We start from the raw sequence: 24,938 nt of genomic DNA, 5'->3' as shown, positions 1-24,938 counted from the left end.
CTTTAGTAGTTTCTGTGGCTTGTAGAAGGGGACTCCAAACAGTGGCTTTCCATATCTGATGCCTTCTCACATGATGGCAGGATCCAGCAGTAAAGAAGGCACACTGCTTCTCGCAATCTGCTCATTTATTATACAGTGGGGCATTATCAGGTAGCATGTGCTACCTCCTCCTCAGATGAAGTTCCAAAATCTTTGTCTTCTGGCCAGTTCATGATCACTTACTTCTAAGATTCCTGAATGACTGGGGTTTCTTATTTGAACTCATTATATGATCAGTGTGACCCAGTTACTCTATGTAGCATCATCTGCATGATGTGCAGAGGAACATCCAATCCAACATGGATAATCAGGATGCCAGGAGAAGCACCTAAAAATATGGATCTCCTGTGCAGGTCCCCTCACTCTATTTTGTTTTATGGCAAAACTGGCTTTCAAAAGGATTTGGACTACTTTCTTCCCTTTCTCAAAAACTTTTTTTGCTATATTGCCCTACACAATGGTATCATCAATGTACTGCAGGTTTTCTGGAGCTTCACCCTGTTCCAGTGAGTCTGGATCAGTCCATGGCAGCAGGGTTTGTTCCCACCTCTGGGGCAGTTGATTTCAGGGGTACAATGATCCCTCCAAGTGGAAGCCAAATGTGCCCTGCACTCTGCCACCAAAGGGGCTGAGAAAAGGCATTGGCAGTGGCACCTGTGGCACAGCACTTGGCTGCCTTTGCAGTTCATATGGAAGTTCAGCACATCTGGTCCAGTGTCACTGGGCAGTGGCACCAGAATTACTTCATTCATAAGATTCCCTGCTGATTTCTTCTACAAGTGGACAAGACCTTCCTTCCATAGAGTCAGTACTATAACCAGCCCTTCCATTTTGCTCACTGTTGTGTATGGGATTCCTCTGAATCAGCAAAGCCTATATTTTCAAAGGGAAATTATAAATTTTATTTAAGGAAAGCTGGCACACATTGTTTATATCCAGTGGCATCTATCTTCATATCTTGAATATATGTCATTATTTCCCTTTTTTTTTTCAGTAAGAAAAAATTTCTGCATAATTTTTACAGCTTTTCTTCCAGTTTAATATTTTTTTCTTTTTTTTTTTCAAGGGAGCATTTAGAAAGACGCTGCTAGATCAATTCTTGTATCTTGTAAGTGAATCCACAGAAGAACAAAATGCCAGGTAAGTTCAGCCACCTCTGCAGAATGGTCTGTGGTGACAAAATTAAATGCACCACGACTTCTACAGCCATAAAATGGGCAACAACAGAATTTGGGTAAGTCATCAGAGTATGATCATCAGAGTATGAAAGCTCAGCTAAGTCCTACCCTTCTGCAGGACACTGCATTTACTATCCTCAATCAGATGTCCTCAGGATTTTTTCTTTCACTCGAGAGCAGCCATGAAAATCGAATGTTCTAAAATAAAAGCACTTGTCTAACATCTGGTAACAAGCACAGGGGACCCATGCTTATTTACCAATAGGAAGCCACACCACGAGAATACATTTACACCTGCTTTAAGAACTAACAGCAGAACTAAATCATTTGAGAATGATTGATTTTATTCACATGTTGGATTGTTCATTAAAAAAAAAAGTAAAAAAGAAAAAGAAACCAAGAATGCTGCTATGGTAATAAATCTTTTAAATCCTTTAAGAGAATTAAGTTCTACGAATTCTGTCACTTGAGATCTAAATGCTTTCTGGTATTTTCTACAAGCAGGATAAATGTAAGCAAACACATAAAAACATTTTGATGTCAGTGTCTTGCATCTGATATTATTTCATGTAAATCTCTGAGGCACTGCTTTGTTTTATGCAGTATATTCAGAAAGTGCACATTTTGGTATTTGTGGAAGAAAGTCAGGTTTCAATACTTTTATGCCTTTTAAATAGTGCACTGTTGGCTAACTTGAGTTTCTCAATACTCAACATGTTAGATCAATGGAGAAATAGCCTAAGTTTTGTTTTCACAATTTCATCATCAGATAATGATTTTATAATCAAGTATTTCTTTCAGCTGAAACATGGGAGCTGAGTGGGTATGTAAAGCCTCCTCTTTGAATGCCTTTTCCACATCAACCTGATAGAGTTTAACTGAAGAGTTAATTTAAGTGTCTCTGCACTAGGTGGATTCTATACACAAGAATCCACATTCTTCTTGTGTTTCAAATCTATTTTTATTGCCTCCACAGCCCCCATACCAGAACTGACCACACATTTTCTGCTCTTTGTCGTAGTACCACTTCAAAATGTAATTCTGACATTCTCCACTATCTTGAACAAGGTCACATGCATCTGGAAAAGGGAAATAAGAGACAGATTTAATGAAAGAAAAATCTGCCCTTCTCAGCATTGTAAATTCAGGGGAAAATAATGTTCAGTGCAAACTGTTAGACAAAAGGAGTAGCCAGTGTTCAAGGTCTTACACTAAGTATTCATCTATAACTCCACAGTGACAGTGTGAAAACCCTCTTTTTATGACTGCTTTTCCCAGAGACAATGTCTGAAACTAGATTTTTCATTGCCATAACAGAAGGCCTGCTAAAAGGTGTTTAGTTTTTTAACAAAAAGTTTTTTTAATGATTGTAAAATAACTATACCTGGTCCATAGAAACTAGGAGAATAAACTTTTTAATAATTCCCCTCTTCCTTATTCCAACTTCTTATACTGGTATCCATCAATAAAATTTCATAAATTAGTATACATAGGTTGTTAAACTATCCATGGTAGTCTCTTAGCCAAATCCAAAAGTATTACAGCTTTAAATTGCATAAATTAGCAAAGTAGGTGAGAGAAGCATACTTAATAGCAAGCTGGTATTCGGTGAGAACAGCTCTAATGATCTTTCACCAATGTAAATTCAGAGTTACTCAAAAGAAGACAGAAAGGCAGCTCTAGACTTTGATGTCAGTACAATATTAAAGAGGAAGAACGGAGAAATAAAGAAATATAATGATACAACTTAAAGATTTAAAATTACATTACCCTCTCCTACGCAACGGAAAAGCAAAAATCTCAAGCAAGAGATGAGCACAAAGCACATCTCTCAAAAAGCAAGCTCTGGAGCTGGGCTACATGTTTTTTGAAGTAAACTTTTGGGTCACTAATTACAATACAGGATTGGGGACGACAGTTCATACAGCTCTCATAAATGGCTTAGGTAGTTTCTTACTTAAGTGCAGTGACCATGACTACTTCATCAAAGGAAATATTTTATTAGTAAAGTATAAACAGTAACATATCTTCCTGTTACTGTTCCTCTCTCATCCTGAATGAGGCTACAATTCCAGAACAATTCTTGGGTGGAGAGGGATGAAAAACGAAGGGATAACATCAATATAAATGAACAACTGCACTCAAATCTACGCAGACACCTTTTCATTTATTTTCACATAAATTATCTCTAATTGTAGTTTAAACAATAAATTCACTCAATAGTGTTTTAAGAACGTTGGTGCCAAATAATCTCACAATCAGCTTCCCATGCCTATATCTAATGGCAAATCTGCAATGAAAAATGCACCATTACAAAGTACAGTTAAAAACATGAAGAATATATATTTTGATACCTCTGCTGATGGATCCTGTTCTTCCTACAGGAACAGACTGTAGCAGAAATATAATTAATTCCTCCATGTTGAGCTAAATTAGCAGCAGGAGTTACTAATTACAGAGCAACTTGGGGATTTTAAAATTATTGGCTATTTTAGTAAGGGGGATTAGAACTTTATATGATATTGTTACAAAATTCATAAATCAAAACTGAAGTTATAATGACACCTGTAGTTCAGTCTTTAACTACTATATAGTTTTGGACTAAATACTAACATGTGATGACTAAAACCTTTGAAAAAATGTAGCTGGAAATCCTTCATCGTGTAAAAATATTCAATTGAGTCCTTCACAGTTTAGTCTTTTTACTAAATTAAAAAAGATTTTCATATTCTAGAATCATACCATAATCATTACAGCCACTTCTAGTTTCTGCTGTGGTCTCTAAGTTTTTCTTGTTCTTCTCCTGAGCTTTTCCACACTCTTGAGGCTTTTCCCTTTTAGCATTTTCCTCTGTGAAATACGCATTCTCCTCATAATCATCTCTCATTTCTGGCACTCTGTATACAGGCTCTTTGGTGTTCTCTTTCATCCTCTTCATGACTCTACTTTTATTTTTTTCCGTGTCTTCTAAAACTTGACTGGAACCACTTTCAGCCATTCCAGGAAAAGGTATTCTTCCAAGGAGAGAGGGGGGAAAAAATTTTAGCACCAATATGACCTTTCATTCCTTCTGAAAAACATGAAAAAACTTTTGACCCCAATCCCATTTTTGTTAAAATTACTTTGAATGTAACAGCTAACCCAAAGGGATAAATCTTACATTCAGAGGTATGCACTCAAGAAGTTAAATAGGAATTTCCAACCTTTCAGTCACGGATGCTTCCTGTTGTATGTCTCCCCGATCTAAATTTTCACACTCTTCTTGAAGTTCAGGTGAAGGATAACTGTTCATTTCTTCTGTGAGAAAGCACAGGTGGCAGGAGTGAGTTTTAAAGTCCTCAAAAGTAGGATTAATAAAAACCACTACATGGCTGTTTTTGTGAACTGGAGTTTGCATCTTTCAATAAGTAACACACTATATTCAGAGTGACTGACACTGTGCCCAGAAAAATGAAAAATATTATAGATATCAGATAGATGAGAATGACTCCTGAACCAACCTTTTATATTTTGTCTTACTCTTTAATACACTATTTATCCTTCTATAGAAACTTTGACATCTCTAATCATATGCTTATGATGAGAATTTTAAGTAAATGGCAATTTCCTTTTTGCTATTCTCTTGTTTCCATGTCAAAGTATCTAAGACTAAGCATCTTCATGAATGTGTCTTGAAAAGTAAGTCCTGTCTCTGCTCTGTAGAGAAGTTAAGGTCAAATGTGCAAAATATTTATCTTGTACCTGTCCCAAAACCTAAATAGGTATAAACAGCTCAGTAGATCTGGACTTGTCAATGGTCTGAGGAGAAATGTGGGCCTAAATCAGGAACATGACAGTGTTCTCTTACCTGAAGAATGGTCTGTCTTTAGTGAAAGTGGAGTACACAAAGCCACACATTAAATAAAAACTTAAGGACATAGACTGCTTTAGAATAGAATGCTGCTCTGTCATTACTGGCACCTTTATTCATGTCCAGCATCTGAGGTAAACTAATCATGAACCATTAGCAGCAAAGTTATGACCAGGAACTGAATGATAGCACATATACACTGACTACACAACATTTGTCTTTTTTTCCACAAGTGAAGCAAATGCTGCTGTGTGATACTTACGTTGTAGAAGATTTAGGAATGCCCGGCTAAACCTCTGAGCATACACCATCTCTGGGGTGGCAAACCTGCCCAGTGTCAGTGAGTGCTGATCTGTGGGGGAGCTGGACAGCTCCATCAGCTGACTGCCACTCACATCACTGCCAAGTGCAAGAGTGAATAAGGTGAACCCTTGGCACTTGGCTCCGAGTGAAATCTCTCTCAGCCTTTCTCTGTCCCATGTGCTTGTTTTGCTTCCGACTATTGTAAATATGACCCTGTGCTTTCTTTGTCTGGGGGCTTTAAAGAATACATTTTCAACTGTCCACTGTAGAGCAGAAGCAATGGCTGATGGCCCTTCCAGCTGGTGAACAGACTCTTGGATGTGTTTCTTCATCAAATCTTTATTGCTGTATGTGACTAGGTCAAACTCCAAGGCCACAGGTGTCTGGTTTCTGTCAGGCAGGAAGCCCCTGGGAGCCTGCTGCACCAGTGCCACTCTGATGCCTCCATATGATTCATTTGGCTGTGAGGAAACGACAAACTGATCCACCATGTTGCTCACAAAGTCTTTGGCTCTCTGAAAGTCTTCACTGCTAATGCTGCGAGAGCTGTCCATGATGTAAGTTATATCCATATCCATCTGAACCAGGGGAGAAAAAGGCACCTCACAGTTGGTTCTTGGATTGCATTTATCTAAAGAGGAAGACCCAATAGGCAGTGAACTATTTAGCAATACAAAAAAAGCAATGATTTATAAAAATTTCACATAGTCCTGTAGATCTGTATTAGGTTTGTATGGCCAGGTTTTGGTAGTGGGGGGCACTACAGGGGTGGCTTCTGTAAAAAGCTGATGGAAGACTCCTCCTCATGTCCAGCAGAGCCAATGCCAGCCAGCTCCAAGAGAGAGGTGCTGGTCAAGCCAGTTAGAAATGGTGGACATGCTTCTGTGATAACATTTAAGAAGAAGACAAAAAAATGCTATTGTGCAGATTTAAGTGTGGGCAGAGAAAAGCAAAGTGAAAATATATGAGAGAAACAACTATGCAGACACTAAGGTTAGTGGAGAAGGTGGAGAGGAGGTGCTCCAGGTACTGAAGCAGAGATTCCTCTGCAGCCCCTGGTGAAGACCATGGTGAGCTGTGCCCATGCAGCCCATGGAGATCCATGGGGATGCAGAGATGCAATTGCAGCTTGTGGATGAACCCCACAGTAGAGCAGGTGGACGCCTGAGAAGAGGCTGTGAACCTGTGGGAAGTCCATGCTGGAGTTGGCTCCTGGCAGCGACCTGAAAACCCATGGAGAGAGGAGCCAAGGCTGGAGCAGGTTTTCTGGCAATACTTGTGACCCTGTGCCTGAAGGACTGCACCCCATGGAATAGTGACCCATGCTGCAGCAGTTTAGAGAGGACTCTTGCCCATGGGATGAACTCACATTGCACCAGTTTGCAGAGAACTGTTACTCCTGGGATGGACTCCTGTTGAAGAAGTTAATGAAGAACTATCTCCCATGGGAGGCACTCCTTGCTCTCCCTGAGCACTGGCAGAAACAATGTGTGATGAACTGACTATAAGCCCCATTCTCCATCTCCCTGTGCTGCTGGTAGGGAGACAGTAGAGCTGAGAAGGCAGGAGTGGGGAGGAAGGTGGTTTTAAGGTCTAATTTTAATTTTTGTTAGCCTGCTCTTGTTTTATTAGTAATAAATTCAATTAATATTTGTAATTCAAGTTTGTTACAGCTAATGAAGAAGTAATGTAACTTCAATGGGTTCAATGTATCTTACCATCCAATTGCTGGTGGGGCACCTACACATCGAGACCCTTTCCCTCAATCCCCAGGGAAGTAACCACAGAACCTGCATCCAGGCCCTGGGGAGAGGTCTCCCAGAGTTTCGGTGTGTGTGTGTAGAAGGCTTCGGCCTCTGTGATAACTCTGTGTCTTTTACAGTTTGTTAAACAGTGTCTTCCAGTCAACAATATTTCCTGCATCTCTTCCCACATCTGTTCTCCAGACAAAGCTGATGATTCTTAGCTGAGGCCTGAGCCCTTTTGGAACCAGAGATAACCCCTTGCTGGGCCAATCAGCCTCTACGTTATCTCTTTATGGACCAACTCTCTATGGTAGAGAGGAGGGGGTGTAGAAATCCTGCTGCAGCTCCCAAATTGATTAGAGGTTTTTTCATTTGTTTTGTTTGTTTTTTTGGTTGGTTTGTTGGGGGTTTTTTGTTTGTTTTGATTTTTTTAGATCAAAGTTTAGGAAAAATAAAAAAAGCTTTTGTAGCGGGTTGACCCTGTCTGGATGCCAGACAATCCCTCCACAGCTGGGCAGGGGATAAGGAGATAAGGACAGAGAGATCACTCATCAAATGCTGCCATGAATAGGTACCTTTAACTTCACACTGTATACATCTACTAGTAGTTTCTCTTTTTGTCCTCATTCCTGTGTCATATTAGTTTGGTTTAAGCCTTATAACTCTTAGTTTTCTGTCTATTACTTAAATAATTAATTCTATAATAGACCAAATCAGCCATTATTAAAGAACTTGTGAATGAGAGTGGATTTTTTTTCTGGCTTCTTCAATAATGCTATTGCCTGCTGCCAGAGGCCTGGGCAAAAGGCAAGGACTTTTCTAAACCCCTACTTCCATTTGTAACAGGAGCTTGAAATATTTTTTGTTCTAGTAAGGAACAACAGATGAGTCTTGCTGAAGAAGGTTTTGAGGTACCAGGGGAAATTATTCATGCATAAGAGCAGAAAAACATTCATAAGGAAAAATTTCATAGATAACAGTTCCCTGGAGAAATTTTCTTCTGTTGAAATCTGAACATTGTAAAGGACACAGAATCAAACTCTATTTTTTCATCTCAGATCATTGTTCAACATTTTGACATATTATCATTTGGTAGCTTCTCCCCCTCTCACAGCATAGAATTTACAGCAAATGAGCCTGCCTTCCAAAAATCACATTGCTATTTTAAGTGCATTTCTGTTAAAAAGGAAATGCTAAACACAGAAATTCATTTCACATGGCTGAGACAGAAATTAATTAAACAGCTTTTGTGATTTTGAGATTCTATTTCTTAACATCCACTGAAAAGGAAGTTAAAATTGTAACTCCTCACCAGTGGTATTCTGTAACCACAAAATGATCTGTCACAAAGGGTAAGAAGGCCCAGTTGCAGAAGGGTTCATCTGGCTGGAATGTTGAGACAGAAAAAGGAATAAAGTTTCCTCTTTAAAGGAGTGAAGTTTCTCTTGGAAATTATAAGAAACAGGCACAGCACTGTCTTGTAGCCATCCTGGAATGGGAACACTCAGACATCCCTATGGGCTGCAGAGCTGAGCTGAGTTGCTCCATGCAACCAACCACACTGTTCTTAATACATCTCTGCAAACTCCTTGTAGGACCATTTATGGCAGTCAGATTCTGACCAGTGCACACTTCATTAAAATTTTTCTTTCATATTTATGCACAGGTGTGTTTAAGGTGTACCAGAAAAATTCCCACCACCACATTGCAAAAAAACCAAAAAAAGCTATAGAATTTGTTTTTGAAATGGTAAATAGACAATACAACAGATGCAATTTGCAAAATGTCTTACCAAAGCACAGTGTACAATATGTGATGGCCTCCAAATTTTCGTCTTGTTGTCTTTCCCAAACAAATAACTGAAATCTTCTTGTGTCATCAATCTGTGTTTTAAAGCAGACACAAAAGCAACATTATGCAGAATGATGAAATATATGAAGACTCTCTTTTTTTCTTTCTTTTTTTTCTGCCAGGGAAGGATTATCACTTTTTTCTTTTCTTAAGAGGGTGCTATTTTTCTACAGAGGAAAGGGCAGAATATCTCAGCTTTTTCTGGGACAAAGAGTGAATATGATTTCTTGGAGGGAAAATTCTAGCATTAGAAAGTTCTAGCATGAGAGTGACCTATGTGTTTCCTGGGATCGCCTGAAGAAAGACAATCTTTCACAGTGGAAGATTTGACCACAGAAATGCCTGAGGAGCCCTGAAGATGCTCCAACATTCTACAGTTTCACTGACCACCATCCAACCCCATCCAGATGTGATCCAATGGAAAAGCATTTCCTTGTGGACTAAAATAAAAATGGCTCTAAAATATCACAGTATCACAGGAAATGAACATATATGAATAAGCTATAATGGTAAGCAAAGAAATAATTACTTCTTTGCATTAAACTTTGGCTTTGTGTGTTATACACCACACAATTAATTTCTGATTAAAGTCTGTAAAGAATGTTACAGATAGAACTGTTCAAGGGAATTAGAATTGGCAATGGCTGCACGTGGTCTCTAAACTGAAGCTCCTGAAGCAAAGTAAAGACAGCAAGTATCTGTGGCTACAGACTTGTAGGATCATAGAGATTTACACCACCTCTCAATTGCAAGGGTAGAAGTCCATCTGAAAGGAAAAGGGAAGTTGTATTTACTTGGGGGTGGTGGTGAGGTTGGCTGCCTTGCCAGCACTGTAAACTTAAAGGAGTGCTGGGCAGTGAATTTTTTGCCTTTCCCATGCTAAGCAGCTCTTTTAAACTCTTCTACTCTGAAGACAGATTTATGTTAAGTCACCAGATGTCAACACATGCATCCAAAGCTGTAATCTGCTTATACTAAGTAAAGAAAATACTGATTCTTGCTCCTGTTTATCCTGTGGAACAACCCAGGCAATAAACCATAAGTTTCCTTCTCATGTGTCAGCAGAAATTTTTCATTCTGCTAAATTATCATTTAGTCAGAAAAATACATGAATCAACTAATAAATATGAGGCTGCATGAGAATAAATATAGCATAAATAATAAAGGACTGACTTAGATGGTGCTAGATTAGAACTTACACTCCAAGTTTTGCACTTTTTATCATGTACAAGTAAACATATTTCCTTTTAGAAGGACAATTTTGAGAAAACAGCAGCTGGAATGAATTTTACTTTGATAAAGTTAAAACTGAGCACAGATGATATTAAAATAAATTGAAAAGATGGAGAACATGCAATCTATATTATGAAACCTTAAATAAATATAGAATTGCTTTCCTTTTGTACCTTTTAAAATGGACTGTTAATTTTTTACTATCTTTTAGATGAAGTCATATTTTAAAACAAAATTTCATAATTTTCTCCTGTACAAATGGCAATAAAGATATCAAGAGGGGCTTTGCTAATTTAATTTTCTTTTGAAAAAACAGAAGGCATGCTTGAAGCTTTCTACTAATTTTTCTAGAAACTAGAGCCAGAGTTTGTTAGTTAAATTTTTATTATTTGTTACAACTTCAGAAATATAAAGGCATAGGCAAATAAGTGAAATTAACAGAATATTATGGAAATTTTCTGATTTTCTCTAAAAGTACAAGACATTAAAAATTCACATTCAGAAAAAGGTCAGACGGTGATCACTATGGTCGAGTGAATCACTGCTGCTCTGTTAAAATTGTAATCTTTAATGTACCCCTTTCTAGTAAGGGATTGGACTTTGGCTGGAGAACAAGATTCACTCAAATCCTAGCAGATACTCAGCAAGTGGGTGAGTGACTCAGTTTTCAACAGGCTCTACTTACAGAGAAGGCACGTCTGACATTTGGCACCTCACTGAAGGCAATAACCACTGGAGTGATATCCAAGGCACTCAACTCAAGCACAGCTGTGCTGATGGCTACATCATCCTGTGATGGACCATTGGCAAAAAACAGGGCAACTTTTCTTGTGAGGATGCCCTGACGAACACGTTTGAAGACATGTCTTGCAACAAATCTCATGGCTGCCCCAATATTTCGTTTTCCACTGGATCTCTCTAGTGGGATGCTCTGGATGGCTTGTAGCAGCAAGTTGTTCTTTTGGAATTCAGAGAATCGGATGAGGTAGTGCATGTTGGTATTGAAAGAAACAACAGAGACACGAGCGCCTGTTGGGCAATTGCTTTCACTGATCTTAATGGTCTTCAGCAATAACATAACAATGTTCCTCATTCTTTCAAATGCAGCTGGTGTAACATCATCAGACATATCCAAGGCAAAAACCACTTCAGTTGGATAAGCTGGGCATGTGTCTGTATATCAAAGCAGAAAAGTTATATGAGAACCTTTCCACAACTCAAACATTGTTAGTTTCTTCTTCAAATCTATAAAATAATGAATATTCAGAGATCAGGTGGGCTTACCTGATGAGCATGCTGGAAGGAAGAGAGGGAGAGCAATTAAATTATTTAGGACTAATATGCATTAAAATAGTGACTTATTCACTCGCTTTCAATGAAGAGCCTGGCCAAAGTTCAGACAACTGACAGTCTGTCAGTGCAAGACCACATTCCTCTTTTACAATCAAATAGTCAAAACAGTCCAGTTTTACTGGATAAGAATTTTAAAAATTATCCTGAGTTCAGCTGAGCACACATATCTGAGAATAAACACGCCTAATCTGGGGGACAGCTGATACACAAATACTGTATTTTCTCAGAGAGCACCCCAAAGGGTGTTGGCACAATGACAAAGATTTGTTTAATCTTTTATGAGGAAGATATATTTGTTAGAATTTTTGTAATAAACTGATAGGAAAAAATAAGCAAAAAGCATAAGTCTGCTTCATACACCTGCTGAAACCCCTTACAATTAACAACTACCAGTTAAACTGAACCCAGATAAAATCTACCAGTTTATAGGGTTTCCAATGAAGGCTGTTCCATTCAGGAAGAGTGACTAGGTGAAATCAGAGGTAAAAGAAAATGTTCCCCACTTACGGCAGTTTTTTCGGGTAAAATTCACAAGTTCACAAGGCTGCAGGTTCGAAATTTAAAAAAAGGAATTAATGGCAAATCCCAGACCACCCCAGACTGGGAATCTTAGAGTTGGTTTGAGCTGAAGGTTTTATCCCAGCTCCTAAAAGAACTTTCATTACAATAAATTCAGAACCACAGAGTCCAGTCCCTTTTTATAACAGACAGTATAGGGACTCTCTACTCTTGCTGCAGAAACTAGGCACGTTTTTTTTGGACGTGCTCTGTTGGCACTTAATGATGTTCTGAAGCATCAAAACAATCATTAAATTCTTTATGAATGAGTGCCATCTATTCTTTATTTTGTAGTGAACTGATCTAAGATATCATCAGTCAATGGCACTTCCATAAACAATGGGCATTCCAATAGTGACTCACATAGGAAGTGAGAAGCCCATGAAGGAGGAGAGATGTTCTCTGGACATAGAACACACCTGCAATAGTTCTGCCTGCAGGTAGTCATCCATGCAAGGATTAATGAAGCCTTTAATCAGAAGTGTTCCTTTAACATGGGATTAGGATTCTGAAGAAATCCTGCACTGTAATTCTCAGTGAAAATAACTGCTGCTGAGGAAATGCCTTCCTTTACAAGAAGAGAAATAGTAACCCTAATATGAGCTATTGTGTAAACTGATACGAGTGAAGAAACAGATAAATGAATATTAATTGTCCAATAGTTTGTAAAAGTTTGGACATGGTGTTAATCCACATGCATAAATGTTTCTCATTCCTTGGTTGCTTGCAGAATGGAAGAACCCACTGCACACTCTGACAAGCACATGGAAAAGATACTATTTTATAACAGCTAACTGTGCTCATTGCTGTCAGTGATTATCAATAGAAACTAAACCAGATAATTCCATGCAGTATAGTTAGCTGTAAGGTGATTACTTACTTCCATTAAAATGGTGCCCACCGGTCCCTTGGCACCCTGAAACAAATTAAACATAAGTCAAAAAAATCAGACCCTGCTAATGTGTTCCCATGTATTACTCTGTAGCCCAAAGAAAATGCAGGCAAACAGTGTTTCCCAGCAATCATTTATGAATTTGAGAGGAGACAGCAGTTCCCTGCATAGATTTCTGTGGACCTGCCCAGAGCTGCAGGCTACTTGTCAGATTTATTTTTCAGTCCATTTTCCTTAATGGTTTTTAAATGTTCAATACTTGCTGCTCTTGGGGAGCAGTATAATTCAGAATTGGGTTCCCTAATAAACAGCAGTTTCTGTGCTATGGTTCTGTTATTTGCACTTCGCATATTTTCCAACATCTGGTGTGTGACAAGCTTTCTCTCTCCTCTTTTACATTACAATCCCCACAGTTCTACCTTGAAAAATCCTGCAGACCATACACACATCATGACACCTTTGCCTACTCTGCAACTTTCTCCTTGGGAGCTGTGGAAAAACAACAGCACTCCAAGTATCTTTTTTTTTCGAAATAAAAGTATTGTTTAATCTTCATAACAGGAACGAAATATAGGTAGAATAACTAATTTTCAAGGGAGCTTGAGTACTCATCATGTGTGCATTTCAGATGCATAAAAAGACTACTGAAAAATTTGCCTTACTCCCATGGAGCTGCAGTGAGATACAGCAGGAAAATTTGAACTCCCCATCCAACTTCTTTTCCTCACCCTCTCTCTACCATAACACTACAGTTTACCAAAATGGTATACTTCCTTACATCTCCAAATTACAGCCCTGTCCCCATATTTGTTCTTTCCCCTTTTAGTTAACCTTCCATTCCTCCATCTGCCTGAGCTGCCTTCCTCACCTCCTCTGCTGTCTTGCTGCTAGCATCATCACTGCCATTCCATGCTTTTTTCTTCTTATGTTTCCCAGCAGGTTCATGTTCTTTGGTACTGTTCAGCAAGAGTTAACTGTGAATTGCCTGGGGCCTAAAGAATGCTACTGATAGCAAATCAGTGGTGGTGTCACGTCAGTGGTGCAGACTTGACACATATGGATAACCAAACCACCAAGGATGGATGAAACAAGCCTGTTTTGGCTGGCTCTGTCTACCACCTGTACATGTTCCTGCTTTCCTACCTCTTACAGGGTTTCCACTTTCTCATTTCACTGATGCACTGCTACAGCAATAACCCCACCAAGCCCACACACCCCAAGCTCTATTCTCACCTGAAGAGGAGATCTTGAACTTGAAATACCTCTGAAGATTTCTTGGACCGTGGACTGGCAAAGCCCACAGCTGTGGCTCATCAACTCACAAGATCTATCTGTAAATTTTGTGAGTGGCCAAGCAGCAGAGAGGGTAATGAGCTCCAGCTGGCACTCTTAACCATTCTTGTGCCCAGCATCATAGAATAAATTGGGACAGGTACATTCATTAACCAATACAGTGTAATGAGAAGGGAAAAAAATGTTTACTAAGACATGCGCATCCTGTGATCCACGTTATTCAGGTAAAGACAGTATTACCAACAATGTTCCACATATAAATGGAAAGAGTAAGCTTAAGAAAGTTTAACAAGAAAATCATTAGCAGTAGGGATTGTTTCTGGTCACTAGGGAGCTAATTTTCAGAATTGCCGCAGGATAAAGATAGACACATACAGGGATTTTCCTAACTACTTAAAGGGTTAGTCCTAAATCCTATTGAAATCCTTAATCCTTTCACCTGCTTAGATAGAGAATAAAACATTTTGTTGCTTGAAATGCAGAACACAGACACTGGAAAGTACATCAAGACATCTGGTTGTATTATGGATAAACAGGTTATAGTCAATTTAAGATTTAAATAAGTGCCTGCAACTGCAAGTTTCATTTTACCTGGCTTTTCTTTAAAAAAATAAAAGAGCATTGGCATTCAGCAGACCTATTCAGTTCTATATTTCAGTATTCTCTGTTCTTTCAATTAGATATGCACACAGCCTGAAGAAAATACCAAATACTGTGGAAGAAATTCTGGCCAGCATTGTATTGTTGCAATTTCATTTCCAGCAGCAGGTGCTCCTGTGCACACACATCCACAGGCATAACTCTGTGCAACTGCCAGGCTGATTAAACATAGTTTACCATGTGAAACACTATTAGATATTCCACTAATCTAATAGTAATTTTAAAAGCAATTTTAGGGTGATTTTTTTAAAAATAAAAAATTTATTTAAAAAAAAATTACCATAGGTCCTGATGGCCCTTGGTCACCTGGATCTCCCAGGGAACCTGGTGTGCCAGAATTACCCTAAAAATAGAAATAAATTATATTATTCTTTATAATTGCATGCACAGGTACCAAACTTCATCAAGGGAAAAAAACCCTCTGTAATGATACTTTGAATTCAATCCTGCATTTTCATAAAGATAGTCTACCACTCCTAACAATTATTAGCAACTAACACTTCTGAAGATTTTGACCAGCACTTTCTCAAGACTTTCTGCCTAAATCATGGCAATAAAAGATCAGAGTGGTAACAAATTTAAAACTTTTGATAAAAACCACTTTTTGTGTAAGGGTTTTACTTTAAGAACTCTCACAGAGTTAGCAGATTTATCATTCTTACTCTTCTACCCCTAATTCCTTTGGGTCCTTCAGCTCCTGGAATGCCCTGATCTCCTTCTTCTCCCTGAAAATAGATTAAATCCAGAATTTATTGGAAAGGAGAAGACAAACAGAAACACAGGCAACCTTTTATAAAGAAGAATAATGTAAAACAAGACAAAAATAAATGAAACACGCCCATTTAGTCATACCTCTGGACCAGGATATCCTATGAATCCAGATTCTCCCTATGAAAAGAAAGGACAAAAACTTCATAAGAATCTAGAACTTTGTGATCTGGTTAGTGTTTGATGCCTTTAAACAAAAAACATTTTCAAAATTATTCTCAGCTTTACAACTTGTCCAAGCAATAGTGGCTGCTACTCTGGTCTCGAATTACATAATTTTAGATTAATACCTTGTTCATCTACAGGAAGGGTATTTTAAGAATTTCTATCAGTTTCTAAATTTTTCACGAATATTCCATTTCTCAAGTAAGTGTTTTATCATAACTTATTCATGCCTCCTAATAACATGCAGAGGAATTTCCATGTAGCATGCGAATTCAGATTCAGAACTCAGTGTCTGAATGTAGTTTCAAAATTTTATACTACCCAGACTAAACAATGATACCATAATATTCCCTTGGCTTACTAGAAGTCAATTCATTAACTGTTTTCAGTTACTTCAGTTTCTAGTGTGTTCTTTGTTCACCCGTGAGAAATAGGGAAACTCTCACCAAAACCAATCAGAAGTGAAGTGTATCTTTTCTAAACATTGGAATTCACACTACTTATATATTTCCTTGTCCTCTTGTATATAACTCATGTGTAACCTATAAAACCCTGCCATCAAAGAAAACTGTTAGAGCTAAGAAGGTAAGAAAAGAGATTGGAAAATAAGAAGTATCAAGAGCCACTTTACCAAAGAGCCATTTAAGAAAAAGGAGTTCATCTGTTGGAGAGGCTCCTAGAAAGCCTTTCGTATCTTTTCTGCAGCTTTCTGCAGCACTCTGATTCTCTCACAGAAAGGGAGAGTGAAACAGATGGGCCTACCAGTGAGATTCACTGGACCCTTTCTGTTTCACAAGCAACAAAAAGGGACTAGTGTTGCAATATTGCACAAACTCTTTGAAAGGAGATCTGCAGCTGTTTCCAATATCCTGACCACTTTGCTCATGGACTGATCCACTGGAACCATGATTTTTACTTCATACTTTCTGTATACTTTTTATTTGAGCCGAATTCTTGTACAATTTTAGAAAAGAAGGCATTTCATTGCTTTTTTTTTTCAGCACTGTGAAGGGAATTATAAGAATTTCTTAACAATCCAGAGGTTAATCCTCAGATCTTACTGCTGACAGTAGAAACACAAGGAAAAAGTTCACATGAAAACAGTGAGGATGTTTGGAGAGTATCACCCCCACCTTGGTAGTTAGGGAATCCCTCCTCTGAAACAAGAGGAGCCCATAATTAAATTAAAAGAGCCCATAGTGTCCAGCCCACCAACACTTGTCAAGAGCAATGTTCAGTCAGGCAGGCTGAAGTGGGAAGAAAGCACTGTGCACTGCAAGAACAATCCTCCGCATATATACATACACACATCAGGGAAAGAGTAAGAGTGAGTGGTCCTCAAAAGAATATCCTATGGAAGTATGTCTCACAAGGAGTGTGGTAATCCTGAGCCTCTCACTGAACCTTAGGAATCCACTTTGCATGTCTTGCATTTTCCTTTTTAATCAAATATGGATGATCATGTTTGGTAACACAGTAGAATGGAGACTGAGAGGCTCTCTGACTTGAAGCACAGGACAAGCACATACCTTTGCTCCTTTGCTTCCTTCAGGACCATAGACATCTCTGCCATCCATGCCCTGTGTAGGTTAAATATGCTATGAGTTAGCTTTTAATCAAGGATTAGGTTTATATCCAGTTTCATTTTGGAATTAAGATTGTCCCATTACAATGACTTGGCCAAACTACTAAGCTTCATGAAGCTGGACAAGCTATCAAAACACAGTCTAAAAACACTAGCAAACAATGGCAAAAACTGTAGAGGAAAAACAAGGATAGAGGTCATAGTTCCTTTCCACTGTGTGCCCTACCTTTCACATACTTTCTTCTAAAGAATTTGAGGGGAAAGGTATTGTCTCTAGCCCACAAGAAATCTGGTGTCTATAAGGAAATGGAGAACCAAACGTGAAATAATTTTATTTGTATCAAATAGAGAAAATAGAAGGGGATGGACATTCCTGACTCAGATGGATAGGTATTAAAATACAGGGGTCCTGAATTAGGGCAGAAAACTCACAGAAATGCCTCTCTGTCCAGGGGGTCCAGCTAAGCCCTTCTCTCCAGGGTCACCAGGTTCACCCTGTTATAATTGAAACACAAACGACATTAGTTTGCCTCATTCAAGAGAATTCTTCTTTCTGAAAAGCAAACCTGCCTGTTAAACTGAAGTGTGCCTATACATTTTAGAGACTACTTGATGCTGGGCAAAAGTATTCCATTGCAGACCATGTTTCATGGACTGTGCCTGGTGGTAGAACTGGAAAGGACTTGGCAAATCAGAATATGCTGAGCATTCATGCAGCTAACCCCAAAGTTCAATAAAACTCTCATTGCAATACAGAATTACAAATGTAAAAAAAAAAGTGCGGTTTGGAAAAAATTATATTAATGGTAGCAGGACATATTCTGGAATTCTACCAGTCTGAAGCACCTATTGATAGCAAATGATATTTCTCAGGCAGGCTGTCTGCACTGTGCTCTCAGCCCTCTTGCAGGGTTTCTTTTCTTCAGTTCCACTTTAGTTTTCACTTTCTAACTGAACATTTTTCTAACAAAGGCCCTAATACTAAACAGCACAAAACCAGACTGAAAAATGGAATGTATGATGGAAATTCCCATATATCTTCCCAATGTTAGTCACTGTTTTAATTATGTTTTCACACAGTGATTCTTTTCATGGCAGCACTTTGACCTTCTGATAGCTCTCTGTCGCTAAAGGTTACAACCCTTGAAAGAAATGGAAAAGCTTAGCTGGCTGGTGTTATTTGTGATTTTTAGATCCAAATATTCAACAGCACCTAAATTTAGTTATTTCTATTAAATAAAATCTCGCATATCAACAAGCATAAATGAAAGGTAAATAAGGATAATATTTATTATATGTGAACTCCAGTGGCAGCAACCTGTTGTTATAAGTATAAGCCTTTCTGTTTGACTTCATGTTTATTCAGTGCTTCTCAACATGTGCATTGCTTCCAAATAGACACCAAAACAGCAAAAGTTCCTTGGACTGGTTTGGAATCTTTAGAAAAACAAGGTTAAAATAAGCATCTATGGTTCTTTGAACTGAGAAGGTCAGATTGGACATTAGGAAAAAGTTCTTCACCGAAGGGTAAAGTCACTGATCCAGTGTTGGTCACTGGAACAGGCTCCCCAGAAAAGTGGTCATGGCACAGGGCCTGTCAGACTTCAAGCAGCATCTGAATGATCCTATTTATGGTTTAGTTTTAGGTAGTCCTCCAAGAAGCAAGGAGTTGGACTTGATCCTCATGGATCTCTTCCAAGATAAGATATTCTATGATTCACTGGTGAGTATTTTCAATGGATTGGACAGACTCTAGGAATCATCAAAAAACCACAAGGGTCTGCCTTGCCTTATTTCTGCTCCATTTTGTGAGAAGGCAGGTCCCATTCAGAACCATTACCACAAGAGCAATTAATGACAGTGATCATGGCAACACTAAAAACTTCTTAGTGTAGTTCTGATATGTGTAAGATTACCCTAAGCACATCACTTGTCTTGCCATGCAAGTGAAAAATATCTTTAAAATGTAACATTTTACACGTTTCACAGCACTGAACTAACTCTTTGTTAGTCCGTGCTTCTTTGGTCTGTCTTGAATGAATGACACCATTAGATTGCTGCAATTAGATACTTTGAAAATCTTTACCTTTGCTCCTCTTACACCTAACTTTCCAACAGAGCCAGGTGAACCAGGCATCCCCAGACTACCCTGTAATAAGAAAGCATCAGTTAAAAGGTGCACAATGAAAAAATCAAGGGCTCACTCACTCAAGGATTCATTGACACTTCAAATTACTGTAGAAACAGTAAAAATATTGGGCTTTTGAGGACCATAAGTAAGAGTTACTGGTCAAACTATCATTCTACTTATTTCCTGTCATCTGTACAACTGCCATAAAATTCTCAAAATTTCATCAAGTATGACATAAATGTTATTTTCTATCTACATAGATAGCTAGTGAATACAGGCATATGTGTAAAAAATATTAATGTACATATATAATTGGTTATGTAAACATGAGCATCATTAGTTGACTGAAACAGATGATCAAGGCTGACAGCATAGGACATTCAGTCCTGAGTTACAATGGTGTAATTCCAGAACAAGAATCCCCAAAAGCAACAGCATCACAAAAGTGAGAAGTTCAGCAGACAGTTCAGCAGCTCAATAGTTGCAACCTCATCACAACCTAGCACTTGCTATTCACACACCTAAATTTATTTTCAAGGCTGTTATTTTACCATATGAGACTGCAAATCAGTTTCCTTAAGTATTACACCAAAAATCCCTGTTTCTACTTTTTATAAGCTTTTTGAAAACTCTTTATAAGAACAACCCATCACTGATAATGAAAAAAAGGGTACAAGTGGAATATATTATTTAAAACTAACCAGAGGGCCTGGCATGCCTTGTGGTCCAGGAGGTCCTCTGATTCCTTGTGGTCCTCTTGGGCCCTGATGTAAAGAAGACATTGAAACAAAAAGTCAGTTCAATGCTAACAGCCCTTCAATGACTATCATATTGCTGCAATGACCAGAATCCCAGGGCCTGTTTCACAAGCTTTATTTTACAGGTGAAACTTCTTGCTGTTTTGTTATAAGGATATGCCTGTTTGAAGCACCTGAGATGGCCTGACAGTCTGATTCAGAGACCCACTGAGGTGTCTAAGGATACCAAGGGAGCCATAAGCAGCCTTCTATCAACCAGGCATGCTTTCTCCATCCTAAAATGTAAGTTAAAGGTATCTTTAAACTTAAACATCTTTAAAAGTTAGAAGCATCTAAGAGCATTTTTAAACTCAAAGCTACTATAAGAAGTCTATCACAATAATTCTGTTCAAAATTACTCCACCTAGCAAATTTTTTAAACACAAGGCTTTTCTCACTGGTTTTGTCAATGCAATAGGTTTTATGTATTTATTGCTGGCAATTTCTAATGAATTCATTTCGACAATTTCTGCTTGATAATATCATGTAAGTTGGAGATGTGTTGGCTAAATTACTTTTTTTTGCTACTCATGCTCCTCTTTTAATTTCACTAGAAGTTGCAGCTGTGTAACTTGTCACATTTAATTCCTTAGGCTTACAGAAAAGATTTGCCAAGAAGGAGTCTTGTAATATTCATTAGTTGAAGTTAGCAAAGCTTTCCAAAACACAAACAAAACATCAAGGCAGAAAATTTATTTTCTCCATAACTAACATAAAAACAACTCAGAAGTTCTATTACTTACCTGGGGGCCTGGAAGACCAGTTTCTCCTGGGTAACCTGTTTCTCCCAGATCTCCTTGCTCACCCTGCCAGAACAAAACCCAAGAAAACAACAGTGAACACAGACAAATTAGTCTATCTCATTTGTACACAAAAGATAATAATCTAGTATCTGTACAGAGTAACAGTTGATAGAATGCTTTTCAATGCTCTCAAACAATTTTCAAAAAGTTTCAAATTCCTATTGAAGAAAACTCAAATAAAAAGCAGAGGAGTAGCTTTTCTTTGGTTTTTTGGAGGGTGTGATGAACACAAAAGCTGCAGCAGAAGAGGTCAGTTTTATTTTGCTGAATACATTTACACCATGTCTCAGCAATATTTGTGCATTACCTTTGTCCACTGTGGAGACCTGAAGTCATAAAGCCAGGCCACAAGGTCAGATTCCCTTTCCCCTTATCCATGGGAAATGGCTCTGGGGGGAATAATGACTTCACAATCACACTAGAATTTGACCCCTTTTTACTCCCCATCTTTCACTCTGGTTATTCAGAGAGGCAAATAAAATCTGCCTTGATGATGGAAAACAAAATTTCCGGCTCCCATCTTCATAAAGTTGCCATCTGAGGACGAGTCAGTTTAGCTGATGTCCATAAGAAATACTCACTAACTTCTGGATTGAGTAAAATGGTGACAATTAGCATCAAGATATTACAGGCTTTGTAGATCTCCTTTCACTGGAAAAATCATAAACATATGCCTGAAGATTCTTGGGTAATAGATGGTTCTGGAAAGAATCTTCTGAGGAAAAATGAATTTTAAGGGCTGAAATTTCATGCTGCACTGTATGAATGAAACAAAAGATAACAACAGAAAAAAAAAAAAGCCGAAAGCAAAAAAGAATGTTAATTTATAGCCAGAGTAGGAAAACTGTAAAATAGAACATCAGCAAGTATATGATATTCACAGATGTAAAAAATCAAGTCGAAATAGATTTCTACAAAAATAATTTTGACTATTAAAAAAAATGGATACATATCTTAGGCACATTCTACTAAAATTTAAAACCAATTTAAAGTTTTCAGCTACTTAAATTTACTTTGAATCAAAACCCAGAAAAATTGCTATCCTTTTTTCTCCTCTGCCTTTTCCTCTCTCTCTTGCCTTTCTGTAAGTTAATTTCCTTTTTCTCTTCATTATTTTGCTTTATTTCCATCACACAGATTGCAGTGCTGTTCTTGTCTGTGACCAACACCTCTGTGACACCACATCACACCTTCTATTCCTTCTGCCTGCTGACTACTTCTAACTGTTAAGAATGGCTATCTGTGCTTCTTTAGGTTATTTTAACTATTTGAAAAAATTAGCCTGTTTTTTATCACAGAAAGGCACAGTCAATTGGAACTGCACGTGCTGGGAGGAGTCCTCTTTAGGATATGGTGAACGGCAGTGTGCTCATGCTGACTGCAAGAGAAGTTAATTACTTTGTTGATGGGGATGTTATTTCAGTGCTTTTTATTAACAGCTGAACCTAAAACAAATCCTTTTGTGTTAGGTGGGTGAATTCTGGCTCACTGTCTCTAACTTGATTATTAATCTCTGAGTATGTCACCACCAATATCTACCTGATCAATCGATCGATTGATCTATCTGTCTATCTATCTATCCATCCATCCATCCATCCATCCATCCATCTCTCTATTATCCACCTGAAAGAGGGATTCTTCTTTATCCCATTTCAGCACAAAACCTTCCTCCTCCAGAGGGACTGGCCCTATCTAATTTCCCTACAAAGCAGGATACTTTGGTCCACAAAAGGACCCTTGAAGACCCCACAAATATCAAGACTAAGTGGATCTGCTTCCTGGCCCAGGGACACCAGGAGAGCTTCACAGTGAAGCTCTCATAACTTCTGCTGATAGAGCTATGCTCTGCAGCAGCTTTGTAACATCCTGCCATGAAAGAGGTCTCAGTGGATGGACACAACACCCACAATCTCACCCAAAGATGGATGCCCCTGTTGTATTGCAGGGTTGATTGTTCCATCTTGCTTCTCCAGAGATGTGGAAGACAGAAGTGTGCAATTCTCTTTGCCATTTACTTTTTACAACTTTTCAGTGATAACTACATTACCTGCATTTGATCATTGATAGTACCTACCTTTCAATGCTCAACTGACCCAGACAAATGATTTTACATTCTTTTAGAAGTCAAAGCTGATCATCAAGTACTTGAATGAAAACAGTTTAAAAGTTCTCTGTTGCTGTGAGTTTCGGTAATTTCTCTTGTTCCCTGCCATTTTAGAAAAGCGCGTGGCTGCATGACTGGCTAAGGGGACTTCCCTGGAGATGAAGAGGGTTGTCTCAACTAAGATTCAATTACTTGAAAAGGTTCAACTAACTCTGTACTCTGTGAATTTACTAAACAAGTTGAACATTCTTATTTTCTAACCACATAAGGTTCTTGTGCTTGTCAGTACAACCAAAATGTAGTAAAGATCCATTCCTACCGACTTCAGTTTTGGTCCTGTTACCAACCGTAGCTTAGTTGGACTATTTATTTTTGTTGGTAGGTGACAGAAAAATGCAAACATTCATGAGATATCAGCTGCAATCCAAGAGGGAAAAGAAAAAAAAAGCACCAAGTTTCCTAATTACCCAAGAAATGGATTTCTGAGTGACCAAGCAAGGATTGGAATAATTAAGAGGCAGACTTGATGAATATTCTTCAATATTTTAATCTAAAATGTCTTCATAAACCCTGTAAAGAATTTCTGAGATAGAAATAGGAAACAACTGCAAAATGCTTACATTCTTTCTAGTTATGCTGATCCTGGCAATAGCCAAAGAATGGTGCTTTCTCCCTGCTGGTAGACAGTATCAAAATCTTCCAGTCTACCCCTATCTGCAATGCCTCAGTGAAAATTTTGGATTCTCAAAGTGAAATCCAAATTGGAGCTTTCAGAAACCAGGTGGGACAGGAATTTTGGCACACAGCATATATGTGTATTGCAAAAACCTTGGAAGTGACCAGAGTGCAGTTTAGGGAACTTGTAGGACTGTCCCTTCTGATTGACATTTCCCAGTGAAATATTAATTTGAATTATTCTAAATGTAAAAAAATCTGCATTATCTGGCTGCCACACAGAGGAAAAATGTAATAAAGGTATAGCAAAAACCTCTCAACAGGAGAGGGACAGGAAGCCCAGAAATCAGTGACAAATCAAACACTGTGCTGCTGAAGAAATATTATTACCATAAAAGACAGTCCTTTTCCTTCACTGAAATTTTTGTTCTATATTGCATCACTATGGTTATTCTTGCTATTATTTATTAACATTTTACACCTGACCTACTCAAAATGCTGGTTGGCACTTTCATTCAGAAGCTGCAACTCTACCAATTCCTCAGACTCAAACACACAGCAGAACTTCAAGTTTTATTCCACCCTGTTGGTACTGACATTGTTGTACATAAAATTGCAATGTTTCCTTGGGTTTATACACACTAAGATAAAGAGGGAAATGCTGTATCATGGAATATACCATCTTCCTTATCTGTGTTAGCAACTTGGCAAAGAGATTGGGTCAAATGGGAACCACTTGTGCTAAAGCAAGGTTTTCTAGAACAATCATGTAAACTATACTTGAGAATACCTAGAATTTAATTTTTACTTGCACTAACCCACCCTTGAATATAGCTGAGTTTAGATTTACTTTGATAACTGTATTTTGTAATTCATACCCTGGAATAAACAAGTTTTCTTTTCCAAGAACATTATCTGGACCATCATTTAAGAGAATTGCAGTGATGTCTTTACT

The 24,938-nt window shown here is 38.2% G+C and overlaps 2 protein-coding genes across 2 annotated transcripts in view; both read right to left on the bottom strand.

Annotated features, from left to right (window-relative positions):
• Nucleotides 1–1,686: 1,686 nt before the first annotated feature.
• LOC141728805 (collagen alpha-4(VI) chain-like) lies at nucleotides 1,687–11,369 on the bottom strand. The gene is made up of 6 exons (XM_074539504.1): nucleotides 10,885–11,369; nucleotides 8,908–8,998; nucleotides 5,330–6,001; nucleotides 4,421–4,514; nucleotides 3,960–4,231; nucleotides 1,687–2,296 (listed from the first exon to the last, which is right to left on the bottom strand). Exons 1-6 carry the CDS (start codon nucleotides 11,326–11,328, stop codon nucleotides 2,124–2,126), a joined length of 1,746 nt encoding a protein of 581 aa, XP_074395605.1. The 5' UTR covers nucleotides 11,329–11,369; the 3' UTR covers nucleotides 1,687–2,123.
• Nucleotides 11,370–12,018: 649 nt separating this feature from the next.
• The window catches only part of LOC113460834 (uncharacterized), a 35,167-nt gene continuing 22,247 nt past the window's right edge, over nucleotides 12,019–24,938 (bottom strand). Inside the window, exons 16-25 of the mRNA XM_074537645.1 lie at nucleotides 21,145–21,207; nucleotides 20,306–20,368; nucleotides 19,560–19,622; nucleotides 17,906–17,968; nucleotides 17,418–17,468; nucleotides 15,808–15,843; nucleotides 15,618–15,680; nucleotides 15,236–15,298; nucleotides 12,991–13,026; nucleotides 12,019–12,096 (exon numbers count right to left, since the gene is read on the bottom strand). Of these exons, the coding sequence (XP_074393746.1) occupies nucleotides 12,019–12,096; nucleotides 12,991–13,026; nucleotides 15,236–15,298; nucleotides 15,618–15,680; nucleotides 15,808–15,843; nucleotides 17,418–17,468; nucleotides 17,906–17,968; nucleotides 19,560–19,622; nucleotides 20,306–20,368; nucleotides 21,145–21,207 (579 nt within the window). The remainder of the gene's footprint in view (nucleotides 12,097–12,990; nucleotides 13,027–15,235; nucleotides 15,299–15,617; nucleotides 15,681–15,807; nucleotides 15,844–17,417; nucleotides 17,469–17,905; nucleotides 17,969–19,559; nucleotides 19,623–20,305; nucleotides 20,369–21,144; nucleotides 21,208–24,938) is intronic.

This window comes from Zonotrichia albicollis, chromosome 1 (genome assembly GCF_047830755.1).
Source record: "Zonotrichia albicollis isolate bZonAlb1 chromosome 1, bZonAlb1.hap1, whole genome shotgun sequence".
Classification (NCBI taxonomy): Eukaryota; Metazoa; Chordata; class Aves; order Passeriformes; family Passerellidae; genus Zonotrichia; species Zonotrichia albicollis.
Note: the sequence above shows the minus strand (reverse complement) of the source record. Positions and strands in the feature narration are given on the sequence as shown.